The sequence below is a fragment of the Peromyscus leucopus genome, chromosome 3, assembly GCF_004664715.2.
Source record: "Peromyscus leucopus breed LL Stock chromosome 3, UCI_PerLeu_2.1, whole genome shotgun sequence".
Lineage (NCBI taxonomy): Eukaryota > Metazoa > Chordata > Mammalia > Rodentia > Cricetidae > Peromyscus > Peromyscus leucopus.
This window is the reverse complement of record NC_051065.1, coordinates 152,358,983-152,385,786: the sequence shown is the minus strand read 5'-3', so window position 1 is coordinate 152,385,786 and position 26,804 is coordinate 152,358,983. Positions and strand designations below refer to the sequence as shown.

At 41.8% G+C, this 26,804-nt stretch overlaps 1 protein-coding gene and 1 long non-coding RNA gene across 2 annotated transcripts in view; both read right to left on the bottom strand.

The window, feature by feature from the left end:
* Nucleotides 1-428: 428 nt before the first annotated feature.
* The window catches only part of Bms1 (BMS1 ribosome biogenesis factor), a 38,844-nt gene continuing 12,468 nt past the window's right edge, over nt 429-26,804 (bottom strand). The window contains exons 10-23 of the mRNA XM_028880538.2: nt 24,106-24,878; nt 23,820-23,921; nt 22,492-22,649; nt 16,848-16,929; nt 14,573-14,646; nt 13,967-14,146; nt 11,613-11,801; nt 11,356-11,536; nt 11,128-11,186; nt 9,721-9,843; nt 7,677-7,824; nt 6,993-7,168; nt 1,320-1,481; nt 429-886 (exon numbers count right to left, since the gene is read on the bottom strand). Coding sequence (XP_028736371.1) covers nt 662-886; nt 1,320-1,481; nt 6,993-7,168; nt 7,677-7,824; nt 9,721-9,843; nt 11,128-11,186; nt 11,356-11,536; nt 11,613-11,801; nt 13,967-14,146; nt 14,573-14,646; nt 16,848-16,929; nt 22,492-22,649; nt 23,820-23,921; nt 24,106-24,878 — 2,632 coding nt within the window. The 3' untranslated portion in view covers nt 429-661. The remainder of the gene's footprint in view (nt 887-1,319; nt 1,482-6,992; nt 7,169-7,676; nt 7,825-9,720; nt 9,844-11,127; nt 11,187-11,355; nt 11,537-11,612; nt 11,802-13,966; nt 14,147-14,572; nt 14,647-16,847; nt 16,930-22,491; nt 22,650-23,819; nt 23,922-24,105; nt 24,879-26,804) is intronic.
* Nucleotides 8,101-9,270, bottom strand: LOC119087676. Its single transcript, XR_005091187.1, has 2 exons — nt 8,822-9,270; nt 8,101-8,780 (listed from the first exon to the last, which is right to left on the bottom strand). It is a non-coding gene; the product is annotated as an uncharacterized LOC119087676 (long non-coding RNA).

Below are 26,804 nucleotides of genomic sequence, written 5' to 3'. Positions count from 1 at the left end.
TACTTTAGGCCAAGCATGGTGGTGCCTACTTTTAGTCCCAACTCTCAGGATGCAGAGGCAGGCGGTAGATCTCTGTGAGTTCAAGGATGGCTTGGTCTACATGGTAAGTTCTAGGACAACTAGAGCTACAGAGAGAGACCGTGTCTAAAAAAAACACCAAAAACAAAACAAAAAGGACTTACTTTACCTAGCTATTGTGTTAACCCATAAAATAGGACATGAAATACCCCCTAGGAACAGCAATGAAAGAGATTAAAAAAAAATAAAAAAAGAAAAAAGATTGCTAAAACAATGCACCCTTCATACAAAATCCAAAAGCTTGAGTTAATATTTTTCCTCCCTAGGAATCTCATGAACATAGTAGAGTAAGCAGTTATTTATAAGCAAACCGTCATGTATTCACCCCAAAATAAATCACTAGGCCAAAATTAATGGGAAAATAGTTTAATACTTTTATAGCACAAAATAAACCGAGACAGGGAGAAGCAATGAGCGAATTCACAGACCCTGCTGTGACCTGTCTCACAAGCACACATCCCTCCAGCAGGTTCTACAGTCCTCCTCAAGGCACAGTCTCCTCGGGCTCTCACCCTGACTTGTCATAAGCACCGAAGCACCATGGCTGAGTTCTAGAGGACAGCCCCTCCGTTCTGGAGACACTTCAGCTCTCCTCGGCTCCTCTCAGACTGGACTTCTGACTTCGTTTCTGCTTCTGACCCTGGATCCGGAAGAGCTTCTTCCTCAGGTCCTTCTGCCGCCTCAGCTTCTCCTCTTCCTCCTTCTGCTTCATCTTCACATGCTCCTTGTTGTGCAGGTGTCTCTGCTCTTTGGCCTTTTTCATTTTCTGACTGTGTATTGTGCTCAGAGCATCGAGCAGAGCCAGGACCTGACAAGACAAGAAGTGGTGAGCACAAGCCAGCCGGAGCCTGCCCGTCACCTACGTAGTCAGGACCTCACTACACTGACTGCTGCTATCAAATGAGATTCAATCCCAAGTGGAAATTAATTGAGTGAAAATTCGTCACAACTTGCATGGGGATGTAGGTATGTATGCAGTTTACCCTTATGACAAAGACCCACATTTATCACTATATGGAACCAAATACAACTAGCTGAGTGGTTCACCAGACAGGGGTCCCTTACTCCCTATCCAAATATAGGTGGACTATGAGTAACCAAGGATGTCAAGTAGCCTCTGCATCAGTCTGGCCCTTGTGCTCCCGATGAACTCAGAATACAGCAGACATGGCAAGTGTGCTGCTGGAAGCACTGTTTCCGTATCTAAACACAGTGAGAAATAAGTCACTCTCAGACAGTACCTTCCTCTCATGAGGTTCCCGTATGACAGCCGGTCTCTGCCTGTCCTTTGGTACTCTGCCTGCCTTTGCTTGGATCTTGGGCTTGTTCTTAAATGGCAGAGCTTTCTGCAAGGCTTTTGGAATGTGCAGTGAATTAAAATGTTTCTTTTGTCTCAGGATTGGCTGAAAAGGAAAAAATAAAACAGAGACTATGTTTAAAGTATAACTTACATGTACTTAAAACCATTATATAAGATCTTCTCATGGATTGACTTTTCTCCAAACTCAGTCACACCAGCATCTGCTGACTACCAGAAATCAGGATTCAATCCCCCATCCAATGTGGACAGCCTCAGTGGGCATCTACACAGCTAGATAAAACTGTGCACACATGACATTTATAGTCTTCTGAAAATTCACCTGGGCCTGCTTGAACAGAGTGGAGCTATGGGTCTTAAACAGAACAGAGAAGAGATTCAACGTAGCTCAGGAGAGAACTTGGGTTTTATCTTTGAGACTCTAGGGTGGTTCTCTTCTAGCATAACAAGGATAGTCTAGCTTCTCATTGTGACTGTCAACCTCTTTTCCCTAGCAGTAAGTTTAACTCTGATTCTGACTGAAGAATGGCAGAGTAAGAATTAATCAGCACATAATTCTGTGTTCAAATTAAATATTTTGACTTGGATATTTAACCACTCCAGTGATTACTATAAAACAGAGTTCTGCAGGAGCCAAGGCACTGGAGAAAGCAAGTGTGCAGAGAGCATCTCTGCTGGGTTTCTACTTCTCTAAAGACATCACCCATTATCTTGGTTAAAGAACTCAAACTTTCGGATTTAAAGAACTCAGATAAACCTTCTCCAAAAAGGAGGTAGTGCCTCACTGGAGGTGGGTCCCTGGAGACAGGTCTGGAGAGTCTATGGCCTGGACACACATTCTATACACTCTGCTTCCTGACTGTGCATGCGATGTGACAAGCCTCTTCTTGGTCTTGCTACCATGCCTTCCTCAGCACGATGGACCATCTCTTCCTAAAATGTGAGCAAACCCTCCCTCCCTACGCTCTTTCTTACCAGGTATGTGGTCATAGCAATGAGTTAAGTAAATAATGGACCTTGCTGATAACTTCAGAACACACTGCAGACTCTACACTGAAACCAGGCACATGTGCAACTGTAGCCCACGCTATACCTGTCTGACTTTAGAACATTCCAGATGCCCAGAAAAAGAAAGAAACATGGATTTAAAAAAAGAAAGGGGGGGGGGATTAAAAAGCAATTAACAAAACAGCAGAAATAAATCTTTCCCTAATGTACACAGAGTAGCTAGATGAATTTTAAAAAAGACAGTCCTATTACATGCTGCCTAGCAGAAATACAGTTTGGTGTTTAGTACACCTAAGTTAAAAGTGAAGGGACAGAAGATATCCAATGCCATTAGTAACACAAAACTAACAGAACTCATACTCTTTATATGCTCTGGATCTATTATCCACAGTCTAAACATCCAGATAATGGAAATATAGGAAACAATAAAAACTCTTATCAGTTTGGGAGGCAACTAGGCAGTGGGACCAAGTCCTGTGCTCATTGCATGAGTTGGCTGAAACCTGGAGCTTATGCAGGGACACTTTGCTCAGTCTGGGAGGAAGGGACTGGACCTGCCTGGACTGAGTCTACCAGGCTGATCGCAGTCCTCAGGGGAGGATTTGCCCTGGAGGAGGTGGGAGCGGGGAGAATAGGAGAACCCGTGGCTGATATGTAGAACTGAATGGTATTGTAAAATAAAATAAAATAAAATAAAATAAAATAAAAACATGCAAAAAAAACAAACAAAAAAAAACCCTCTTCCATTAATATCATCTTCCCTAATTATTGGCAGCTTCATATTAACTAGAATACTATTTCTTATAGGATTCTACTCAAAAGACCTGATTGTTGGAGCCATTAATACATCCTGTGCCAATGAGTGAGCCCTTTTAATTACATTAATTACCACATCACTAACAACTGTCCACAGCACCTGAATTATCGTTTATCTGCTTACATCAGAGAAAACAGGTTAAGTCAAAAACTGTTACAAGAGCGGCTGGAGAGATGGTTCCTCAGATAAGAGCACTTGCTGCTTTTCCAAAAGAGCCAGGTTTAGTTCCCAACACTACAACCATCCATAACTCCAGTTCCGGGAAATCCAGTGCCCTCTTCTGGCCTCTGCAGGCACCAGTGTACACATGGCACACACAGGCAAAACACCATACACATAAAAATAATAAAATCATTTTTTAAGGAAAAAAACTGTTATAAGAGACAAAGATATGAATGATAAAAGTGCAAGTGACTGTGATGACATAACTGTAAACACACATGTTCCCCACATATATGTACCTAAATATACACACATGCTACAGACAACAGAGATGGGCAAAGCTCTTAGCCTAGGACCTGAAAGTCTGAAGCACTACAGAGAAATAACACACTGGCACAGGTAAGTCACTCAGGAATCAAGACGGGGGACTGACAAATGGGGCCTTGTGAAATTCAAAGGAACCTGCTAACCACGTGAGAAAACAGGCTATCGGATACAAGAGAATCTTGGCCATCTATACATCTAGCAGGTGACTATAAACTATAAACAAGCACTATAAACAAAAAAGCAAATAGCCCTACCCCATAAAAAGAAGCTAAATACAGGCTTCCCCAAGGAAGAAATACAATGACTAATAAATTATTTTTAAAACTGTTCAACATCCTTAGCCACCAGGGAAATGCAAATTATAACTACTCTGAGATTCTCTATCACCCCACTCGGAATGCTACCATCAAGATGACCAATGACGACAAGTGATACAAAGTGTGTGCAGAAAGAGGAAGATTCATTTACTGATGACAGAGTGTAAACTGTTCAGCCATTATGGAAATCAGTGTGAAATTTTCTCAAAAAGTTAAACAATAGGTCTTCCATATATATGAGCCAACTATACCCCTCATGGACAAACACTCGAAGAGATCTACATCAAACTACAGAGGTACCCGTGTTCATGTTTACTGCAGATCTCTTCACAATACCAAAAAAGGAAACCATAGGACAACATCTATGATGGACACTGATGTGAATTCTCAAAAGTATTAGAAGAAATGGAATCCAGAACTAAAAAGAATTACATGTAGGATTTATCCCTACGATGCAAGGAAAATAAAACAGATGCCAATCAATTAATGTGACTGGTTAAAAAGCCACTCACAGAAAAATGTTTATTTGGCTCACAATTATTGTGGGATGGCCAGGTGTTGGAACTTCAAAGAGCTACTACCCAGTCAAAAGCAGAGAACAATGGAACACAGGACAGTGTTCAGCGGGCTTCTTCTGTTCTTACACAATCCAGGATCACCATCTCTCCAGCCCCTCTTGTAACGGTTTTTGACGTAACCTATTTTCTCTGACAATTTACAGATTTGATGCAAACCCTATCAAAATTCCATAGAAATAGAAAAACAATCCTAAAATGTGTATGTAAATATAAAAAAACAAAACAATAACAAAAATCAAATGCCCAGGGCAATATTAAGAAAAGTAGAACAAGGTATCCCATTTCTTGATTTAGGAGGGAACACTGTAAAATGCTATCTTCTGGACGCGACAGACTGTACTCATGAGCCTACAGTGGCTGTGGTCATCTGCACAGACCTGCACAGGAGCAAGCCAGTCAACACTCCAGCACTGGGGGTGGGTTTGGGGGTGTGAGGTTGAGGAGCTACTGGTGTTTGATGGCTACTGGAGAAATAATTCTTCTGGGGGTACAGGCAATGGTAGGGGACGGCCTACTGCCTAGACCCAAGTGGATTCAGTAGATTGCTCTTTAAAAATAAAGAAGAGGACATAAAGGTGTGAGGGAGGACTTGGGAGGTCCAGGGGTATCTGGGGGTGGATATGATCAAGACACACATATACATATATGCCTATTGTGGAATATTTGTTTAACTATGAAAAGATGTGCTACATTTATTTAATTAGGTAAAGATGTGTTGCTGTTTTACTTTGCCTGCCTATTGGTCTAGGCAGATTACTGGTCTAATAAAAAGCTGAATGGCCAATAGTGAGGGAGGAGGTATAGGTGGGACTTCCAGACAAGGAGAGTAAGTAGGAGAAATTTAGGCTCAGGGAAGAAAGAAAAAGAGACACCAAGGAGACACCAGGAACTAGCCAGCCAGACACAGAGGAAGCAGGAAAGGTCACAAAGAATGAAAGAAAGGTAAAAAGCCCTGAGGCAAAACGTAGATGAATGAAAACAGGTTAAATTAAGTTGTAAGAGTTAGTGGGACAAGCATAAGATAAGGCCAAACATTCAGTTAATAAGTCTCTGTGTCTTTATTGGGAGCTGGGAGCAGCCCAAAGAAAATTCTAAGTACAGCATATACTCACATACATGATTATATATTATATAATTTATACAATATAAATGCATGGCCAAAGAATAAAAAAAATAGTCTTTAGAAACTTGAATTACTAGGCTGTAATAATGAAAATCGCAACACAGACCATTAGTATGGGAGGAAAGCCCAGAAATGACTCCAGACCCATGTGGTCAGCTAACTACATGCAAGGGCAAGCAAGAGGACACAGGATGGCCTTGTGAAACTATCATGTTTCAACATGTGAAAATTGTCTTGTTAAAAGTACAAAAGTAAACTCTTAATCATACAGCTAAATCAACTCAAAGTGGCTCAATGTTAGACCTGAACCCTAAATGTTTTCCAGGAGAAAAGTGCCTAGATTTTTTTGGATATCACACCAAAAAACCCCCAAACAGCAAGGCAAATGACATTAGAGTGAAAAGCTTTGGGACTGCCCACAGAACAATCAACAAAAGGCAAAGGCAAATGCTAAACAGGAAAGGAGTATTGGTGAGCTGCCCACCTCACAGGGCTTAGTAACCAGAGCTTAAAAGGGGCCAAGCAAATCACACAAACAAATAAGCTGAGCCAGGAACTAGCTCAGTCTAACAAAGAGAGTGTCAATGTGTGAAGCCTGGGCCCAATTCCCGTAAGCTCCTCCAAACAACCTGTCTAGAGCAATGGTAAAGGCCCCAGCAAGCATTTCTCCAAAGAAAACAAAATGAGTGACGAGAACAGGGGGAGAGGTCAAAAGATGTAAAAACGGCAGAAATGCAGGATGAGTGTGACAATACCCAGAGCAGAAGAGATATGATACACACAAGAACCATAGCTTACACAAATGTTTTGTGTTTGGGACTTTTGCAAAGTAGACTTTTGAGTGAGGGGGTGAAATGGCAAAAATGCTCAGCTGCTTCACCCACAGTATGTAACCAACCACCTTACCAAATCCCACACATATTACAATGTCATCAGTAATCCTCAAATATGACATTATGATTTTGCAAAGCGTTTTAATTTCATTTCCAATTCTGAGAAAACCACTGTCACCATCTTTCTGTTCCATCTCCAAAACAGCAAATATACAATTGTTCAGATCAAACTCAGCACCAGACTTTACACTTGAAAATACAAGTCACATAAATAAGACATTATAGGGTTGGTGGGTTTGCTCAGAGGTACCGCACTTGCTTAACATATGCGAAGCACTAGGTTTGATCTCTAGCACCACAAAAACTAAAAATATTGCAAATAAAGCAGCTGTGTGATGCTGTCTAGAAACACAGACACATGAGGCCTGTACCTTATACAACGAGTCCTTGTTTGGCTTGAGTTTGATGCCATGGGCAAGCCTCAGCTGATGCGTTGTCCGCATTCCTGACCAGGTGTCTTTCTCACCCACTGGTTTCAACAAAGATGTTACAGGGTTATAGAAGGCCGGGATGGAGACAGGATACCAAGTTCGCATGAAAACAATATCTAGAAGAAGACGTTTCGAAAGAAGGTCTGTATCCATTTCAAGCAATACACAGACATGTGCACACCCCAAGTCACCCCAACATCTCTACCTGGCTGAACAGTATTGGAAAGAGAACTTAACCAATTATTTTTTTTTTATTTTTTATTTTTTTTGGTTTTTCAAGACAGGGTTTCTCTGTGTAGCTTTGCGCCTTTCCTGGGACTCAGTTGGTAGTCCAGGCTGGCCTCGAACTCACAGAGATCCGCCTGCCTCTGCCTCCCGAGTGCTGGGATTAAAGGTGTGCGCCACCACCGCCCGGCTTAACCAATTAAACTACTGCTAACTATTGCAGAGCTCCGGGTGTGAGCCCAGCAGGTACAGCGTGAATCAGTTGAGTACAGGATACTCCGACTGGACAGGGCTGGAGCTGACCCGCCTTCTGAAGAGCAGACTCCTTCAATCAACACCAGCGAGAATCAGTAACGAATGGTAACACAGTGTCCTCAACACACCACAAGGGAGTCTTACCACTCATTAGCAACTTGTCCTCAAAGCTGGCCCGGAATGCTCCTTCTGGAGCCCGGAGTGCTTTCTTGATCTGTCCCCTTATGCCACTGACAGTTCGAATGACAGCACCTTCAAATTTGGCTACTTCCAAGGCAGAATTAAACATCCCCTACAGGCAGTAAGATAAAAACACTCACATACATACTTCATCACTTACAGTACTGGTTATAAAACAAAAAGCAATTCACTAAAGTGAAATACTAACATCAAGAAGTACACCACTCAACTTTATGTTCACTGAAATAACCTCTTTACAAGAGGAAAGAGGTATTAATGGGTGTGAACTGGCCTAGACCGCCTTGGCAATCTCCTTTTTGCAGTGCTGAGAACCAAACTCTAGGCCTTACAAGCACTCTATCACGGAGTACTACCATCCTCCTTATACAAGCACTCTATCACTGAGTACTACCTCCCTCCTTTGTATATAAGCACTCTATCACTGAGTACTACCTCCCTCCTTTGTATATAAGCACTCTATCACTGAGTACTACCTCCCTCCTTTGTATATAAGCACTCTATCACTGAGTACTACCTCCCTCCTTTGTATATAAGCACTCTATCACTGAGTACTACCTCCCTCCTTTGTATATAAGCACTCTATCACTGAGTACTACCTCCCTCCTTTGTATATAAGCACTCTATCACTGAGTACTACCTCCCTCCTTTGTATATAAGCACTCTATCACTGAGTACTACCTCCCTCCTTTGTATATAAGCACTCTATCACTGAGTACTACCTCCCTCCTTTGTATATAAGCACTCTATCACTGAGTACTACCTCCCTCCTTTGTATATAAGCACTCTATCACTGAGTACTACCTCCCTCCTTTGTATATAAGCACTCTATCACTGAGTACTACCTCCCTCCTTTGTATACAAGCACTCTATCACTGAGTACTACCTCCCTCCTTTGTATACAAGCACTCTATCACTGAGTACTACCTCCCTCCTTTGTATATAAGCACTCTATCACTGAGTACTACCTCCCTCCTTTGTATATAAGCACTCTATCACTGAGTACTACCTCCCTCCTTTGTATATAAGCACTCTATCACTGAGTACTACCTCCCTCCTTTGTATATAAGCACTCTATCACTGAGTACTACCTCCCTCCTTATACAAATACTCTATTACTGAGCTCCACCGCCTGTCCTTATGATCTTTACTCTGAGTCTTTAATAGAGACTCCTTCCTGAATGAAACTTTCAAACTACCATCTGTAAACACTGTGCAGTCTGCTGAAATCTTGTCGTTTGTTGCAAACTGCTTTGTCTACTTTCTACTCAACAATCAGACAAACTTAGGATTTTCCCCTCACTAACACAGCTTTAAAGTAATACAACCAGTGGATGAGTTTGTGTTGTCTCTGGAACAGTCTCATGTAGACGTCACAACCGTAGAGACAAAGTATCTCTGACTTTAAATACAGTACAAATCAATATAAATAAAACAAAAAATATCAAAGGTCAAGATTTCAAATACTTTTCTAAAAACTCTAAACTTGTACTTTAAAAATACAGGAAAATTGCCGGGCGGTGGTGGCACACGCCTTTAATCCCAGCACTTGGGAGGCAGAGGCAGGCGGATCTCTGTGAGTTCGAGGCCAGCCTGGGCTACCAAGTGAGTTCCAGGAAAGGAACAAAGCTACACAGAGAAACCCTGTCTCGAAAAAACAAAACAAAACAAAAAAACAAACAAACAAAAAAAAAACAGGAAAATCTGCTATCTAACCTCATTTGATGATTCCCAGTCAAAACAAAGGCCCACTTGGAACACTGTATAACAGGACCTTCATGCTTGTGGGTAATGTGTATATAACACACAGATCTAAGTTTCTATCCCAAAGACAGCCCACTACAAACATAACATAAAAATATTTCAAAACCTGGGAAGAAAATCCACATTGGAAATACTGCTAGTGCTAAATATTTCAGGTAAATAAAGAGTATTCTGCTCTTTCTTTAACAATATATAATTTATAACATGAATATATGGATATACAGACCTTAATAAATGAAGTATTCTTGAATATTTTATAAGGAAAACCAGTTAGTTTTAATTTCTTCACAATTTTTATGGACTTATCCAGGTCGAGGACAACTCCAGTGGCAGCAATCCGAAATTCAGGCTAAAAAGAACCACAAACATTTGGAAATAAGAATAACAGGAAAAGAAAATTACAATTCTCTGTGATATAATGCCAAAATTCCATTCACTTAAACAGTTAGCTACAAAAGACAGAATTTCTTTTATTTCCTTAGTAGGTACTTACTTATAATTTTGTTTGCTTGAGAAATGGTTTAATGTAGCCCAGGCTCACCAACTATGTGGCAGAGGATGCCTTAGGAGGCTGCCTCCTGGGAGATTTTAAGTGTTAAGCCACTGCAGCTGACTTCAACATTCTTCTGAGAGTGATTTCATGGTAACAGTTTCACAACCATCAATTCAGAACCAAAGGAAAAGGCAAATTCAGTTGCAACATTTAAAAATGAGATTTTGGACCTCTAGGTGGGCTATTTTTCTTTTTTCTCATATGTTATGTAGAGCCAATAAATGAAGCTTGCTCTGTCCAGTCAAAGACTATTGTGAACATACTCTGTCCACAAAATGTACTACAATAATTAGTATCCAGTGAACACTGCTTAAGTACTTTTTAAATAAGTCCAAACAAGGCATAAAAATATACAATGCCATCATTGTCATTATAATTCTCCCTCTCTTATGACTCCCACACTCAAGCTGGGTGGCGGTGGAGCACGCCTTTAATCCCAGCACTCAGGAGGCAGAGCCAGGCAATCTCTGTGAGTTCGAGGCCAGCCTCACTCTACAGAGTGAGATCCAGGACAGGCACCAAAACTACACAGAGAAACCCTGTCTCGAAAAACCAAAAAAAAAACAAAACAAAAAAAAAACAAAAAAAATCTCCCACGCTCTACTTAGGAAAGCCAGGCAGAGCAATTCACACCAGGAATTCTGACATTCAGATGGCTGAGGCAGGAAGATTGTGAGTTCTAGGCCAGCCTGGGTTATACATCAAGACCTTATTAGAAAGAACAGGAAAGGAAGGAAGGAATGGAGGAAGGAAGAAGGGCAAAGGCTGCAGGAAGACACAAAGCAAGGAGAAACTAAACATATTAAAGGTGGCTGATTTTCAATTTAGCTTCGCGAATTCAGTTCAGTCTCTAGTTCATTTGAATAATCGATAAAGAATGCATCTCTGGCCGGGCAGTGGTGGCACACGCCTTTAATCCCAGCACTCGAGAGGCAGAGCCAGGCAGATATCTGTGAGTTCGAGGCCAGCCTGGTCTACAGAGTGAGTTCCAGGAAAGGTGCAAAGCTACACAGAGAAACCCTGTCTCGAAAAACCAAAAAAAAAAAAAAAAAAAAAAAAGAATGCATCTCTGATATTTACCATCACACCACTGACAGACTGTATTGCCAAAAATCCAGTTCCTTGTGGGGTGATAGGACCTTAAAGAAAACAGAAAAGAAAAAAATAGTAAGCCACATATTTTACTCTAACCCCTTTTCTCAAAGAAACAAATCTTTCAAGTTGGGGTTTCATGACAGGAAAAGAACTATAATGACATAAGTCTATATGGTATAAACTGATCTTATAATTATTATAATCACAATTTACCCCAAAAAGTTGCTCCACAATGCATGTGCTGTGGGGTGTACTTTAGAAGCCTCTGTCTGCCATTGTGGTCTTCAATATAGTACAGTGGGATTGTCTGAAACCTCCTCCATCCTACAGAAAAAATAATTGGGTCTCGAGACTTGAGGATTTTCTTATACCAACGATGTTTCTTGAGGCGCATCTGGAGACATAAACAGTCAATAAAACACTGAACATGCAAATAACCTGTCTCCAAGCATGCAGCAAAGGGTACCTACCTGCACATATCCCACAGTGCCCTCACTATTGCCCAAACCACCCAGAATAATCGGGTAGTGTGGGTCAAAGTTCTGCACGAATTCACAGGGGATGTTTTCAATCTCAATTCGGACATACATTCCAGGTCGAAAACCCTCATACTGAACTCTGGTTTCATCTTCTTGATCTTCAAATTCAGCATGGTTAAGCTACAGATGAGATATGGGGACAAAAACAGAAGCACAATAAACCCACAGTATTTTTAATCAACATTAAGATTAAATTTTAAAACATACAAAGGAACCATGGACACAACAATTTAGGTTTTATTGTAATAAAAAGATATATAGATATATATATATATCTCCTCTTCACCTCTGTACTTCAAGACATGTACCAACAGTGTTTTCTGTTGCTCCAAGTCACAGCCACTAACTCCAAAAGGATGTTGCTTAGCGAAGATGCCTGGGCTACACTCTAACTCCCTGTCAATCATTTTATATAACTGCTCATCCTTGGTCTCAGAACAGCCAGTCTACCTTCCTTACCCTCCCTCTCAGCTGATGGCTATTCCTGCTTCCAGTCAGCTGTGTTCTGCTGTTTGTACCCACACAACCTTTCACTATAGCTCTGCACTGGAGGTCAAGGACAAGCAACTACTTGGTAAAACATTTTTTGGAAACAAGATCTATGTAGTCCAGGCTAGCCTTGAGCTTCGAATCCTCCTGCCTCAGTCTTCTGAGTACATGAATTACACTTGCTCACCACCATGCTAGGCCATAAATTAAGATCAAATAACATTTAAATACAGTTCTTCCATTGCACTTGTATGTGGCAGGTGGCTGGGATGCTGGGCAGCACAGAGGCATTTACAGATTATTTAACCACACCTCTATTCAATGCCAAACTTCTGGCTCCCCAAAGATCTTCCTTCTATTATTTTTCTCATCTTTTCAAAACCTTTTGAGTCCTCTTTCTTTACCAACCACTGTCCTATAGAAAGAGAACTGCTTCACTTTGAACAAAACTCCACGTTTCCTAAGAGTCGGTCTCCAGAGCTTTTCTCACCTAGCACTGCATGAAAGCGCTTGTCAGTCACCACAGACCTTCCATGCGGTACCCAGCGGTGGCTTGCCCCAAGAAGAGCTTCTCGAGCAGGAAGACCTGAAGTATAGACTGCTGGCTTCTGGCACACCTCCCTTAGAAATTTATCTCTTGGCCACTCTTAGCCCTACGCCTCATCTCCACTCACACACACTCCTGTTTCCCTCTGTGGTAACTTCCCAAGCTACCTTACAGCTTGAAGGAGCCTTTCCTTTTCAGGGACCTCCACTTAGGTAAGCCAGACCCATTAGAACTTCAGGACGATTAGAGAGAGGTTAAGTTAGAGTGATCGAGCTCTTAAGAGAGACAGGCAGTGTGCAGTACAAGTCAGGGTGTGGATGTCTTGACAGCGAGTCCTACTTAGCTGACCTTACAATGGTAGACAACTTTCTGCATCTATGTAAGGTACAGGTTTTCAAAGCATGTAAAGTCTATTTAAGTGAGGCTCTACACAAGCTGGTTTACTTACTTATCTTACAGCACCTTCTTCAGTGAGTAAGAGTGCTTGCTGTGCATATAAAAACACACATAAAAAGTCAGGCATGACTGTGCATGTCTACAAGCTCAGCTCTGTGGAGGGTGGAGATGGAGGACTGACAGGGCTTTGGGGGCTCCCAGCAGACCTTTGGCAGGGTCTGTCTCAAAGGACCATGGCAGAGAGTGACAGAGCAGGACACATGTTCTCTCAGCTGTGTACATGCACACAGATGCATTCACTCATGTGCACACACACAGGGAAACAATTTTCTTGTGTAAATGAAATTTTAAGGTTGTTTCCATGTGATGCACTGTTTAGATGTAGAATTTAGAATGCGTTCAGAGGGAAGTGCTAACACATTTAAACTCAAGGTCACAAACATTCTGGATTGAAATAAACATAGTCTGAGGATTTTTAACATTCTTGAGGTGTTATCTTTGTAGGTAGTTTTGATTTTTTTCACTTATGTTGATGTTTCTTGACTCTCAGTACAACATGTAAACTGGATCTCAGGCCGAGTCCTTCTCTTCCTACATTCCCTTACTTCCTGTCCTTCTAGCCTGCCTCAACTGCATGAGTTCCTCAGAGGCAGAGACCATGTCCCAGTCATTACTGCTTCCTGAGCATGTGGGGCCCGGTACAAAAGTGGTGCTGACGCCTCCCGGTGAGGAGAAAAGGCAATCACAGTCTGAAGAATTCCACCACACAATTCCCACCCGGGGCTCACAGGAAAACGGGGAGCCGGCCAGCAGGTGGTGCTGCCTCAGCAGCAGCCAAGGACTGCTTTCTCACCTGCGCTTGCCTCTGCATCTCACCCTTAAGATCATCGAAATACGTGCTTTCTCCTCCTCCGTCATACTCCGCGTCAAACAGCTCCTTCAACTTTCTCTTCTTATTCAGATGCTTTTTCTTAGCACTTTCCTCCTCAGTTGGGTCAGTTTCTTCCTTAACGTCTTCTTCTGTGTCTTCAATCTTAAGTTTCCAGAATAAAAAATATTGAGAAGTTTATGGAGAACGTTCTTTAAGTAAATAAAGCAGATTTTTATATAGTGTTTGAGCTTAAAAATTCTTTCTTATGATCCTCATGAGATCCTCTGGCTGGGTGTGGCAACATGCATGAAACAAGTGTCTCCCACTTAGATGCTCCAGACACTATTCAAGTATATCAGGAAGCATAAGGAATCTTTTTATGGTGCTTTTAAAAGAAAGACAAATAAAAGCATGAACTTGACAAATGATTACAGCAGGGTGGGAGGGATAGTGGGTCGCATCTGTGAACTGTACAAATCAACTGCTGCCACTCTTCAGGAAGCTACCTATCCATCTGACAGGGAAGTCAAGATCTCTCTCAGGACATACTGACTGGATCAAGCTGGCAGAGCCACATCAAAGCCATACCTGAGTATCTGGGCCCGGTTGTCCTTTGTGCACATCCCCCGTTTCTAGGTCTTCAAAGTCACCATAGAGCTCCTCTGAAAAAGAGCATTTAAATGTCTGTTCTGTGACACTAGCACTGGCTAGCCTAGTCAACCCTACGCTCTGCCTTCCAAACTTCATCTCTGTTTCCATCACTCTACGTTCCACGAGTCCTAAACTTACACAGCTTAAAAACAAAAGCATTTCACTATTTGCTTAGGAAAAGTAAATGGACCCAGGACTTGAAACCTCACCTAGCTACTGAATATCTTTCACGTCTAAGTACTGGACACTGTATGAGAGACACAAGTGCAGCCTTGAAGGTCAACAAACTCCAGAACAACATCTCAAAGAGTAAGTGAAAAGACACAGCCTGACGACAGCCCATGTGAAGTGTCTGCCAACACAGCACATCGTTCCTGTCCTTGGGGAAAGTAAGACTATGTATGTATAGAGCCTGAAACAAAATTAGGGCTCAAAATAATGCTGAGCTCATAGGAAGAGGTCATTATTTCATCTACTTGTTCACTGTTAGAGCTCTGGGTTCAGTTACAGGCTGTCCTTTAAAACAGACAAGTTAAGAAAGAATACCTTTGGGAGGGTGACATTTACTGTTATTAAGACTTATTCACATAACAGATAGGAAGCTCTTGTTCATAACAAAAACTATAAAATATAAGCATATACCTAGAACTGTGTTGAAATTTACACACTAGATAAATGAAATATAACAGGGCTAGCGTCAGAGCTCATAAGCAGAGGGGCCTGCTGCCAAGCCTGAGGACCCGAGGTCAGGCCCCAGGACCCTCTGACTCCTGAAGGCTGTCTTCTGTCCTCCACACACATGCTAGCTGCACAGGCGCTTTATTCTGTTACCAAGGGGCATAAAAGGAGCATCATCAGACACTTCGAACAGTGCTCTTTAACACTAGGTCCAGCACACCTGACACCCTCTTCTGGCCTTCAGGGGCACCCGGCACACAAGTGGTGCACAGACATACATGCAGGCAAAATATTTATACAAGGAAAACTAAAAATACATTTACAAAAGTTGAGAAATGAAACCTAAACCCTACCCAAGGTTTATCTATAGTAATCAATGCTGAATGAAAGCAATAAAGTAGATACTAAGTCTCCCTCCTTATGGGCACACAAACAAAATGACCTTCAGAAAAAAAATTGGTAATTGTGAACTGCAAAAGGTGACCAAAGAGTTATCTCAAAATCATACTCTGTGTGTGTGTGTGTGTGTGTGTGTGTGTGTGTGTGTGTGTGTGTGTGTTTTACCGGGAATGAACTCATCAAGGCCTCTGTATATATTAGATGAGCACTCTATTACTGAGATGCATTCCAAGCCTTTTCCATTATGAGACAGGGTCTTATTCAAGGATGTCCTTGAATTTTCTACATAACAGTGCTCTCTAACATAGACAAAATACAAAACTTGACATCAGATCCTGTCTCCAGGTTCCTGACTTGATGTCCCTGTAAGCTGAAATAAACTCTTTCCTCCCCAAGTTGTTTTTGGTCATGGTGTTTCATCACAGCAGGGGACACCCTAAGACAACAAGTAAACTTTATACACACAGTTTTAAATGAGTAGGAGGAAAGATCTCAAAATGCTAACAAGTCTTTTACGTGTAGCAGAATTTTAGTATTATATGTTCTTTCTAAAATTCTCTGCTATGGATATGTACCTTTTGCTTTAAATTTTCCATGACTATTACTTTCACTAAAACAAACATGCTGAGGACAACCCACACATAATATCTATTTGTACTATAGGAGGTTTCTCACTTTCCTTTAAAGTCCCCAAATAGCAAATAGGTCAGCTAAGGGCAGAAAACAGGATATTATTTGTCAATTCCCCAAAGCATTCACAACTGACTAATTTTCAACTTGACAGTAAGACATTAAAGAAAATATGAAGGGTAGGAGAATGGCTGTTGGTAAAGTGCTTGTACTTGCAAGCTCAAAGACCTCCGTTCTCTCCCTAGAATTCACGTAAACAAAAGCCAAGTGATTTGCAATCCTGGTCAGGGAGGCCGATCCCTAGATCTTGCTGGGCAACCCACCTACCATACTTAGTGAGTTCAGGAAAATAAGAGACCAGGCCTAAAGATAAATAAATAAATGGGCAGGCAGTGTGTGAGGCAGGAACACCACCCAAGAAATAACAGCTAAGGCTGTCTGCCCCTTGCTTCCAGAGGCATGTGCACACTCAACCACACAGAGAGAATGCGCAGCCCTGACTTACCGTCCTCTGCTAAGATCTTGGCTGCATCCTTCTCGTCTTCCCACTTCCCCGTCACAAAGCAATCTCGGATGCTGTTCATAACCTTACACGGAAAAACCAGCACTTAGTACATTTACACAAAACAACTATCTTTCAGAAATGGTAAAAGACAACAATTTGCCTCTAAATATTTCTCAAGACACTTCAAACTGGCCCTTTAATCTTAGTACATACCTATAATCCTAGTATCAGGGTTGTTGAGGCAGAATATTCAAGCTCAGTCTAGATCATACAGTGAGCCAACTTAGAATAGAGACTGTCTCAAAAATATTAATAAGAAAGCAAACACACACTTCTGTGGATATATTCATTCCACATAAGTGTGTGAGATAATTCTTACAGAATAGCAGAAAAAATCTGCAAATATATAGAAGGGACATATACCCAGAATATATAAACTGATAAGGGATATGTTTTCAGAATAAACAACTCTTATAACTAAATGCCTAAATTTTAAAAATAAGCAAACAGTATGAACAGGTATATAACAAATAGATAGCAATCATCTGAAATGATGCTTGACAACATTAGCTATCTGAGAAATGCAAATCAGTATCATGATATGACACATTTCACACCTTCTAGTGTGGCTAAAAAAAGATAGATACAAATAACTCTTGAAGATGTAAATAAACTAGAACCCACAAATATTGCTGGTGGTAATGAAAACTGCACGGCTATTTTTTAAAAGAATGGAGAATATATGAGGGACAAACTTGTTTTCTATAATCTTATCAACAGTAACTAACATACTGTTCTGATACAGTTTTGTATATAACACTGAGATAAATGAGATGAGCAATTACATGATTTTTCTAATTTTACTCCTTCAATTCAACCAAGGGCTAATTCTCTAGAAGGAATGTCATTAAAGATGTAAATAAATAAATAAATAAACAAACAAACAAACATGAAATTGAGGAGAGGCAGTGCAGGGTGGATATGATCAAAATACGTGTGTGTGTGTGCGCGTGCGTGCGTGCGTGCGTGCGTGCGTGTATGAAATTATCAAAGAATATTATATTAGGTTCCCCAGCCACCTTTCGAGAGAAAACGACTTCTTCCCCTTCCCTGCCCTTCTGCCAACCAGCAGCCATCTACCAAAGAACAAGCCTAGTTCTAGACCTGAACCCTCTTCCCCTGACCACCTCCACCTGATAAGTCTATTCTTCCCTTTCCCTTTGCCATCTACGCAGACTAGTTCTGTGTCAACTTGACACCAATCATTTGGGAAGTGGGAGCATCAGTGGAGAAAACGCCCTACTGGATCAGCCTATGGGCAGGACAGTGCTGCATTTTCTGAACTGATAATCAATACGGGAGAGCCCAACTCACCGCGGCAGTGCCACCCCTCGGCTGGCGGTCCTGGGTACTATATATAAGAAAGAATGCTGAGCAAGCCAGGAGGGGCATCAGTTCCTGCTAACATGTTCCTGCTTTGAGTTCTTGCCCTGACCTGTCTGGATGACAGACAGACTGGGAACTCTAAGGGGAAACCAATCCTTCTTCCCCAAGTTGCTTTTGATTATGGTGTTTTACCCCAGCAACAGAAACTCTAAGTAAGACAACACCACCCTTGCTCTCCTGTCACTCTCTGCAAACACAAAGGCTACTTCTAGACCAAGGTCCACAAACCCTCTTGGTCCCTGAGACACCACTGCTGGGTAAGTCACCTCCTCCCTCTCCTATCCCCTGCATTCCTTCCCAAAACAGTTACCACCTCCACACCCACAAATCTAGCTCCAGATCCATGACCTTTGAACCTGCTCTCTTCAAGAGCCATCTCCCCTTTCCTATACGCCCACTGCCATCTCTGCACCCACAGGCCTAGCTCTAGACCAGTGGTTGGGAGCCATCTTTCCCTGGTCCAATTATACAGCTCATCAATTAATTTTATATGACCTACCTCAGGTCATACATCTGCACTGGCCCAATCCAAGGAAGGCCAGGTTTTCACTTTCACACATAAAACCAAAAAAAGAAGTCCACATGCCTAGGTCAAATCACCAAAACAAAAAATAACATGAATGGCCATGACAGCATGTTTCCCATCAAACCCAGCAGTCTTACAGAAGTGTTCTCTATTGAGAACTACCTAGGTGAACCACAGCACACAATTTAAAAGCACAATCATAAACTTTATCAAAGAATTCAAGGAATTTAATGAAGGCATAAACGAATACTTCACTAAACTCTACGAGGGTAATGATAAACACCTGAGAGATGTCTAAGAAAATACAAATACATGCCAGGCGGTGGTGGCACACGCCTTTAATCCCAGCACTTGGGAGGCAGAGCCAGGCGGATCTCTGTGAGTTCGAGGTCAGCCTGAGCTACCAAGTGAGTTCCAGGAAAGGCGCAAAGCTACACAGAGAAACCCTGTCTCAAAAAACAAAACAAATAAAAAGAAAGAAAGAAAGAAAGAAAGAAAGAAAGAAAGAAAGAAAGAAAGAAAGAAAGAAAGAAAGAAAATACAAATACATGGCTGAATGAAATGATGAAGGTAATTCACAAATGATGAAGGTAATTCACAATTTGAAACAACTGAAGTGAAGATGGAATGAGAAAATGTCAACATCCTGATTAGAAAACTGCAGGGAAGCCTAGCCAGCAGAATGAACAAGTCAAGCAGAAGACAGGACACCAGGACTAAAGATAGAGCAGAGGATCTGGACTGAAGCAAGGACTATGAAATAATGTTAAAGCACAGGAAAGGAAGATTCAGAAATGTGGGACACCATCAAAAGACCAAATCTTCTAATTACAGGCATAACTGAGGGAGAAGAACCCCAGATCGATGGCATAGACCAGATCTTCAACAAGATCACAGAAGCACGCTTTCCCCCAAATTAAGGAAAGACACACCCATACAGATACAGGAAGCACACAGAACACCAAACAAGGCCAGAAAAGAGACACCCCACAGCACATCATGGTCAAAACACTAAGGATACAGAACAAATAAAAAACACTGGAAGCTGCAAGAGAACTAAATGAAAATGAAAAACAAGACAACAAAACCTCCGCGACACATTAACAGCAGTTCTAAGAGGGAAGCTGGGTCAGAAAGAGCACATATAAATGACTTAAGGATGCAACTCAGGAATTTGAAAAAACACAAACAAACCAAATCTAAGCCCAGCAGATGGTAGGCAAGAAATAATAAAAATCAAATTAATAAAATGGAGCAAAAAACAAACAAAAACCAATACAATCAATCAATGATTCTAAGGCTGGTTTTCTGAGAAAAGCAAGGACAACAGATTCTTGGCCCAACTAACCAAAGGGAAGAAAAGGGAGACCCAAATTAATAAAATTAGAGATAGGCAGTAAAACATTATCACAGACAACAAAGAAGTTCATAATAGTTTTAAGGGAATACTTTAAAAACCTGTACTCTGTTGTTGGAAAACCAGAAAGAAATGGACAACTTTCTTGATTCATCCAAAGGACCAAAGTTCAACCAAGAGGAAGCAACTTAAACAGACCCACACCAAATAAGGAGACAGAGGGGTAATAAAGCACCTGCTGACTGAAAAAGTCCAGGCCCAGATGGATTCACAGCAAAATTCTACTAGTTTCAGAGAAAAACTATAACCAACCCTTACTTAGCAATCTTAAATTCTTCAAAGACAGAAACAGAAGGATCACTCCCAAATTCATTCTAAGAAGCCAGTATCACTCTAGTATCAAAACAAGGCAAATGCCAGATGGTGGTGGTGCACGCCTTTAACCCCTGCACGCGGGAGGCAAGAACAGGGAGAGATGTCTGTGAGTTTGAAGCCAGCCTGGTCTACAGAGCGAGATCTAGGACAGCCAGAGATGCTACACAGAGAAACTCTGTTTCAAAAAAAAAAAAAACAAAACAAAAAACAAAGAAAAACAAGCAAAGACAATAAAACTACAGACCAATATCCATGGTGAACATAGATGCCAAAAATCCTCAATAAAATACTAGTAAACTAAATAAAGGCATGTAGGAAGATCATCCACCATGATCAAGTAAGTTGGCTTTATCCTAGAAATGCAGTATGGTTCCTAAGTCAGTAAGTAAAATCATAGAAATGGACTTAAAGACAAAACTCACATGTTTATCTCAAGAGATGCAGAAAAGGCCTCTAACAAAATCTAACACGCTTTCATGATAAAAGTCCTAGAGAGAGTGGAACTGCAGGAATACATCTCAACATAATAAAGGCTATACAAGACAAATCCACAGCCAACACTATCCTAAACAGAGAAAAACTGGAAGCAATTCCGTGAAAATCAGGAATGAGAGTTCCCTATTTGGCTGGAACCCCTGCTCACCCCTGTACAAGCTGGGGAAACCCCAACTGCCCTACTTCCTTCCCCCAACCTCACCTGCACTAAAAAAACTCTGAACAAAGGAATGGCACCAAAAGCCCAGATGCAATCCGCCTTTCTGACATGACGAGCCTACCCAAGTGCCTGCCCAGGGGCTTAGCTTTTGACCATACTTGGGCACAGTCCGAGCTCCTGGCTGGCACATCATCATCCCTCAATTAAGGTCTATAAAACCTCCCTGCCTTAGTCCAGGCGCGAGTTCTCTGGCCCCATTCTTTGAGACTGCCCAAAAAATCTGTATTGATCTGTTTTTCATCTCGTGTGATCTGGCCTCGGTGGAAACCTATCACTGCCCACTGTCCCCACTCCTTTTCAGTACTGTGCCTGAGCACTAGCCGGAGCAGTAAGGCAAGAGGAGGAAGTGAAAGGGATACAAGCAGGAAGAGAAGTCAAAAGATCCTTATTTGCAAATGGCATGAGATCCTAAAAATTCCAACAGAAAACTTCTAGAAACAATCAACTATTTCAGCAAAGTGGCAGAATAAAAAAATCAACTTACAAAAAATCGGTAGTTTTTCTATACACAACAGCAAACACACTGACAAAGACTTGGTCACACTCCCATTAACCACAGCACCAAAGACAATAAAGTATCTTGGAATAAACCAAACCAAGGAGACAAAATACCTCTCCAATGAAAACTTCAACTCTCTGAAGGAAGAGACTAGAAAGGGAAAAGACATCACATGTTCATGAAGTGTTGATGAATTGGTAGAATACTGTGAAAATAATCATCCTATGGAAGACTATTTACAGATTCAATGAAATCCCAATGAAAATACCCACAACATTCTTCCCAAAACAAACAGAAGTAAAATCTTAAGATACATATGGAACCAAAGAAGACCCCCAGAGAGCCTAAGCAAGCCTGAGCTTTAAAAATAAAAAGGCAGCATGCTTTCACACCAGCAGTTGAATATTTCCTTTCCCCCTCACCACACCACAAGGACAGATGGAGTCTGGTTAAACTCAGAACCTGTTACCGCTTGTACACCGGAAACACTCACATGGGGAAATGATCTGTTAGAGAACCAAGAAGCCAGTGACAAATATGCAATCCTGAAGTCAGAAAATGTTCTTCTAAAGTAAGTCTTTAATCATTTCACTGCATTTCAATGTGTGTGTGTGAGGGAGGTGAGGGGTGGCAGGGATTGTGTGTCCAGATGCGAGGGAAGCACTCTGCCAGTGATATACTTCCAGCCCCAAGACTTTCCAAAGCACACAGACCGCTCAACATTACCTCCTCTAAATCCCAATCATGAGGCGCCTCCACAAGAAATCTAGAGCAGTCCAGAGAGTCAGCCTTGTGCTTACACCCTCTGTCCGGCTGGCTGACACGGAACAGCCCTCCAAGCTCTTCTAGGGTGTCTCCATCTTCGTCTTCATTATCCTCTGTCACTAAAGAGACCACCAAAAAGAAAGGTAAAAATAAAAACTTCAATCTTAGAGGACTCCTTGCCCTGAATTAGTTAAACCACACATCTTAGAATTTAAGGAACTGTGGTCCCCGTTCATTACAGACATGCTGTGTCCCTGGACCACTCACCCACAAAGAGCCAAAAGACCAAAAAGCTATCACTTAATGTGTCTGGAAGACTTGTCCCCGAGACCACTGAGGAGTGAGTACTGGAGGCTGGGGAAGGGAGGCATTTAAAGGAAAAGATCTCCCACAAGATCGTCTATGCAGAGCTCCCTTACAACTTCTGTCAGAAAGTGTCTGAGGTAAAACCTAAATGAAGAGCAGTGCAGATCACTCTCCAATTCCCTCTCATGGAGCAACTTATTTCTGCATTTTTTTTCCTAAAAAGAACTGATTAACAAGTTTAACAAACTATAAAAATTAGTGAACATGGGCAAAGAGAACACAGGGCTCTCATTCTTACAAGGAAGGGGGGGGTGACTCTCATAGGCAAAAATATGTTCTTAACATTAAATTTAACAAAACGAAATAAATTCCATGAAGGACTTTATAAAATGACACAATGGACAATATTCTCATTAAAACTTTCATGCCAACTGAACAATATATTATAAGACCAATTTATAGTCCCTATAACATGATTATAAACATCTGCCAAGGCCAGCAAAAAGCTCAGCAGGTGAGGATGCTTGGCATGTAAGCCTGGTGAGCTGAGTTGGAACCTGGAAACCCATAAAAGGGTGGAGAGAACCAACTCTACACATTTGTCCTGTAACCTCCACATATATCCTCGGCATCAGTACACACACACACACACACACACACACACACAGAGAGAGAGAGAGAGAGAGAGAGAGAGGGAGAGAGGGAGGGAGGGAGGGGAGGGAGGGAGGGAGGGAGGGAGGGAGGGAGGGAGGGAGGGAGGGGGAGAGAGAGAGAGAGAGAGAGAGAGAGAGAGAGAGAGAGAAAGAGAGAGAGAGAGAGAATTTAAAATCTGTTTTTAAACTATCTGGTAAATATATAAAAGCTGATAGCCAGAAATAATGGATGTCGAAAGTATAATTCCAATCCTATTGTCTACCTCATTTCCTTTTCAGAAAACAATCTAAGAACATAAAACATTTTGAGCTCTGAACAGAGTTCTTTACCTGTCCCGTAAATCAGCTTTCGAAGATTTGGAGCTGCTTGTTGCTGCCTCAGAAAGGCCTCTGCTGCCTTCCTGGAAAGGTCTTCCTTCCACTTGAGGGCACCTGAAAGACCAACACCCAGTTACACCTGCTCACTGGCCTCTGCCTCCAACTCCAAAGTTCACCCATCCTAAAACGTGCTCACGACGTGTTTAAGTAGTCAACAAACCCAAAGAGCAGACTCGAAAATGTAAAATCCTATTGATACCAACAGTGTGAGGATGCCTGGCATTTCTGGAGTATTTACCTGACGTTTCCATGGAGCTGCTATTCTCTTCCTTGTGCTCTTCTTCCTCTTTGAGTAAAGTTTCAATATCACTGGTCTCATCAACCATGTTCTCTGACTCGAGTTTCTGCCCACTGCCCCCCTGAGGATTTGCAGGCTTTCCCCTGACAACCCCCGCTTTGTGTTCCGAGTCTTCATCGGAACTGAGCTCCGAGTCTCCAGACTCATCTTCAGATGGGAATGCCTCTTCGGCTGTACAATGGCCAGAATCAGAAGTGGTGAGGGCCGCTTTTCTCGCTGGGGAAGGCCTCTCTACATCCAGACGGTCCCTCCACTCACGAGCTGCTGACAACCTTGGCCCGCTACCTCCTCCCCCAGACTTGGAGTCCCCGACGTCTCTCTCTCCTGCAGCAGAGTCGCCGCCATCTTCGCTGCTTTCGTCTGCTTCCTCAGCCGCCTCCTCTTCCCCAGAGCTCCTCTCGAGATCGTCATCGCTATCAGCAAACGCTGGCAAGTCCGCCTCACTGTCTTCTTCCTGCTCCTCAAGTTTTGGTCGCTTGCTTCCCCTGCCCGACAGGTATTTACAGCTGGTGGCTTTAGCACCTTCCTCTTCCTCTTCTTCTTCCTCGTCCTCATCACTGGAGCCACTTCCCGTTCTGTCACCTTCAGACATTTCTTCATCATCTTCACTGTCTTCATCTCCAGACTCATCTTCTGTGTCTCCAAAAACGGCTTTCCGACGTACTCGACCAGTCTTCACATCCAGCTGCTTTTCCTCTTTCGGCATCCACAGTCTGTATTTCAAACAAATAAAAATGAATTCAAACTGTACAGCAGTTAGCCAGTCTAGAAATGTCAACCACTATGCCGAGAAATGGGAGGCTGAGGCAGTAGGGGTCAAGGTTCTAGGCAGCCTGAGCTCACAGGAAGGTAAGTTTACAAGGGCAACTTAGTAACTTAGTGAGACCCTGTCCCCAAACAGAAACTTATCTCTGTGGGGTAGAGTTGCTGGTAGAGTCTGGCCCGGCCTGTGCAGAGCTCTGTGTTCACTCTTAGCATTACTAAAGAAACAGCACTATCATCCTCCCAAAATGACAGCACAAAAAATGACAAGTAACTATGAAGCAAACTCACACAGCTGCCTAATGACACGCTTGCAAGGCACTAACAGAACAAGGAGACTCTTGTTAGAAACAAACAAAGCAACTTCTCTTTTAGGAAAACTAGTCAAAAGGGAAGTTGGTATTTAGTACATTTTTAAAAACTAACTCCAGGTTCAAAGGACAGTGTAAGCCTGGGTCACCTGTTGTGTCAGAAAATACTATGCCCATGCTCACAGATTAATGGGATGTGCCTAGAAGTCATGAGACTCGACACTGAGGGTGACAGCTGGGACCATGCAGACATCAGAGAAAACAGTAATGGAATGGTAACACACAAAATAAAACCAAAGTCCAGAGTCAGCAGTGATACAGAAAGCAAGTGGGAAGGGAAAGCTCTTGGTTAAAGAATGCCAGCTGGCCAGAGTTCTGAACAGTGCTCTGTGGGTTGGTGACTCATTTTTGGGGTGCTGTTGAGTTTGTAGAGTATAATGACACAGGCTGAGGAAATGCCTCAGCAGTTGAGAGCACTCACTGATCTTACAGAAGACCTGGGTTCCATTAATTGGTATGGAATTATTGAGTTGGTAAAGATAAAATTAAAACTTAACAAAGCTATTCAATGTAGTGCTACATATAAAATTGTGAGACCATCAATTATAAAAAAAACTGCAATAGACTCTAAGACAGTTCCTAGGTCAGAAACACAAATAGCAAAACAATGACTATATAAAAAGACTATATATAAAGAATACATAGACAAAGAAAATGCTCAGGATATTTAAATTATAAAGCTATTAATTAATTATGTGTGTGCCTACAGAATTTATGTGTACATGAGCATGTAGGTGGCCAAAGCAGTCAGAGGGTGTCAGAGCCCTAGAACTGGAGTTACAGGCATTTGTAGGTAATAAATGTGGGTGCTGGGCACTAAATCTGAGTCCTCTGCAGAAGCAGGATGTGCTCTTAACCACTGAGCAATCTCTCAAGCCCCGGGAATAACCACCCTTAAATGAACTCTTTAATTTTTCAAGTTACCACAGTAGGCAATGATGCACAATATAATAAATAATACTATAGTCTATCATTTTCAGAATGATTATGAGGTGTGAGAAGAACAAAAAATTAATGATTAGCAATGGCACATAAGCATACAAGCTCCCAACCCGGACTGAAAACTGAGCCACGCTAATGACATCTACCATGGCGGCAAAGCAATGTATGGAAGACTTTCAGAGACAAGGCATGTGCCTTTGGACGAGACCTGAGGAAGCAGCTACATACTACTCTAGAATTTTGGTCACTAAACAATATCCAAGCAGTCTCCCAGAAAACTAAAAGCAATCAATAGAAAAGTTTGTGTAGTATTTGAGCAATAATATGAATACTTCTGTTGAAAATAAATCTTGTATTTTATTGTGAGAAAATATAATATTATGTAATGCTACATAAGTGAAAAACTGTCCAGAAGCACACGAATATACACAGTAAACCAAAAACCTGGAGTCAAATCCCATCAAAATAAAAACTGTGATGGTAGAATGGTAGGTAATATAATTTTTACTTTAACTCTTTAAAATTAAAAATTAGGAGAGAGCCAGTAACATGGGTCACTGAGTA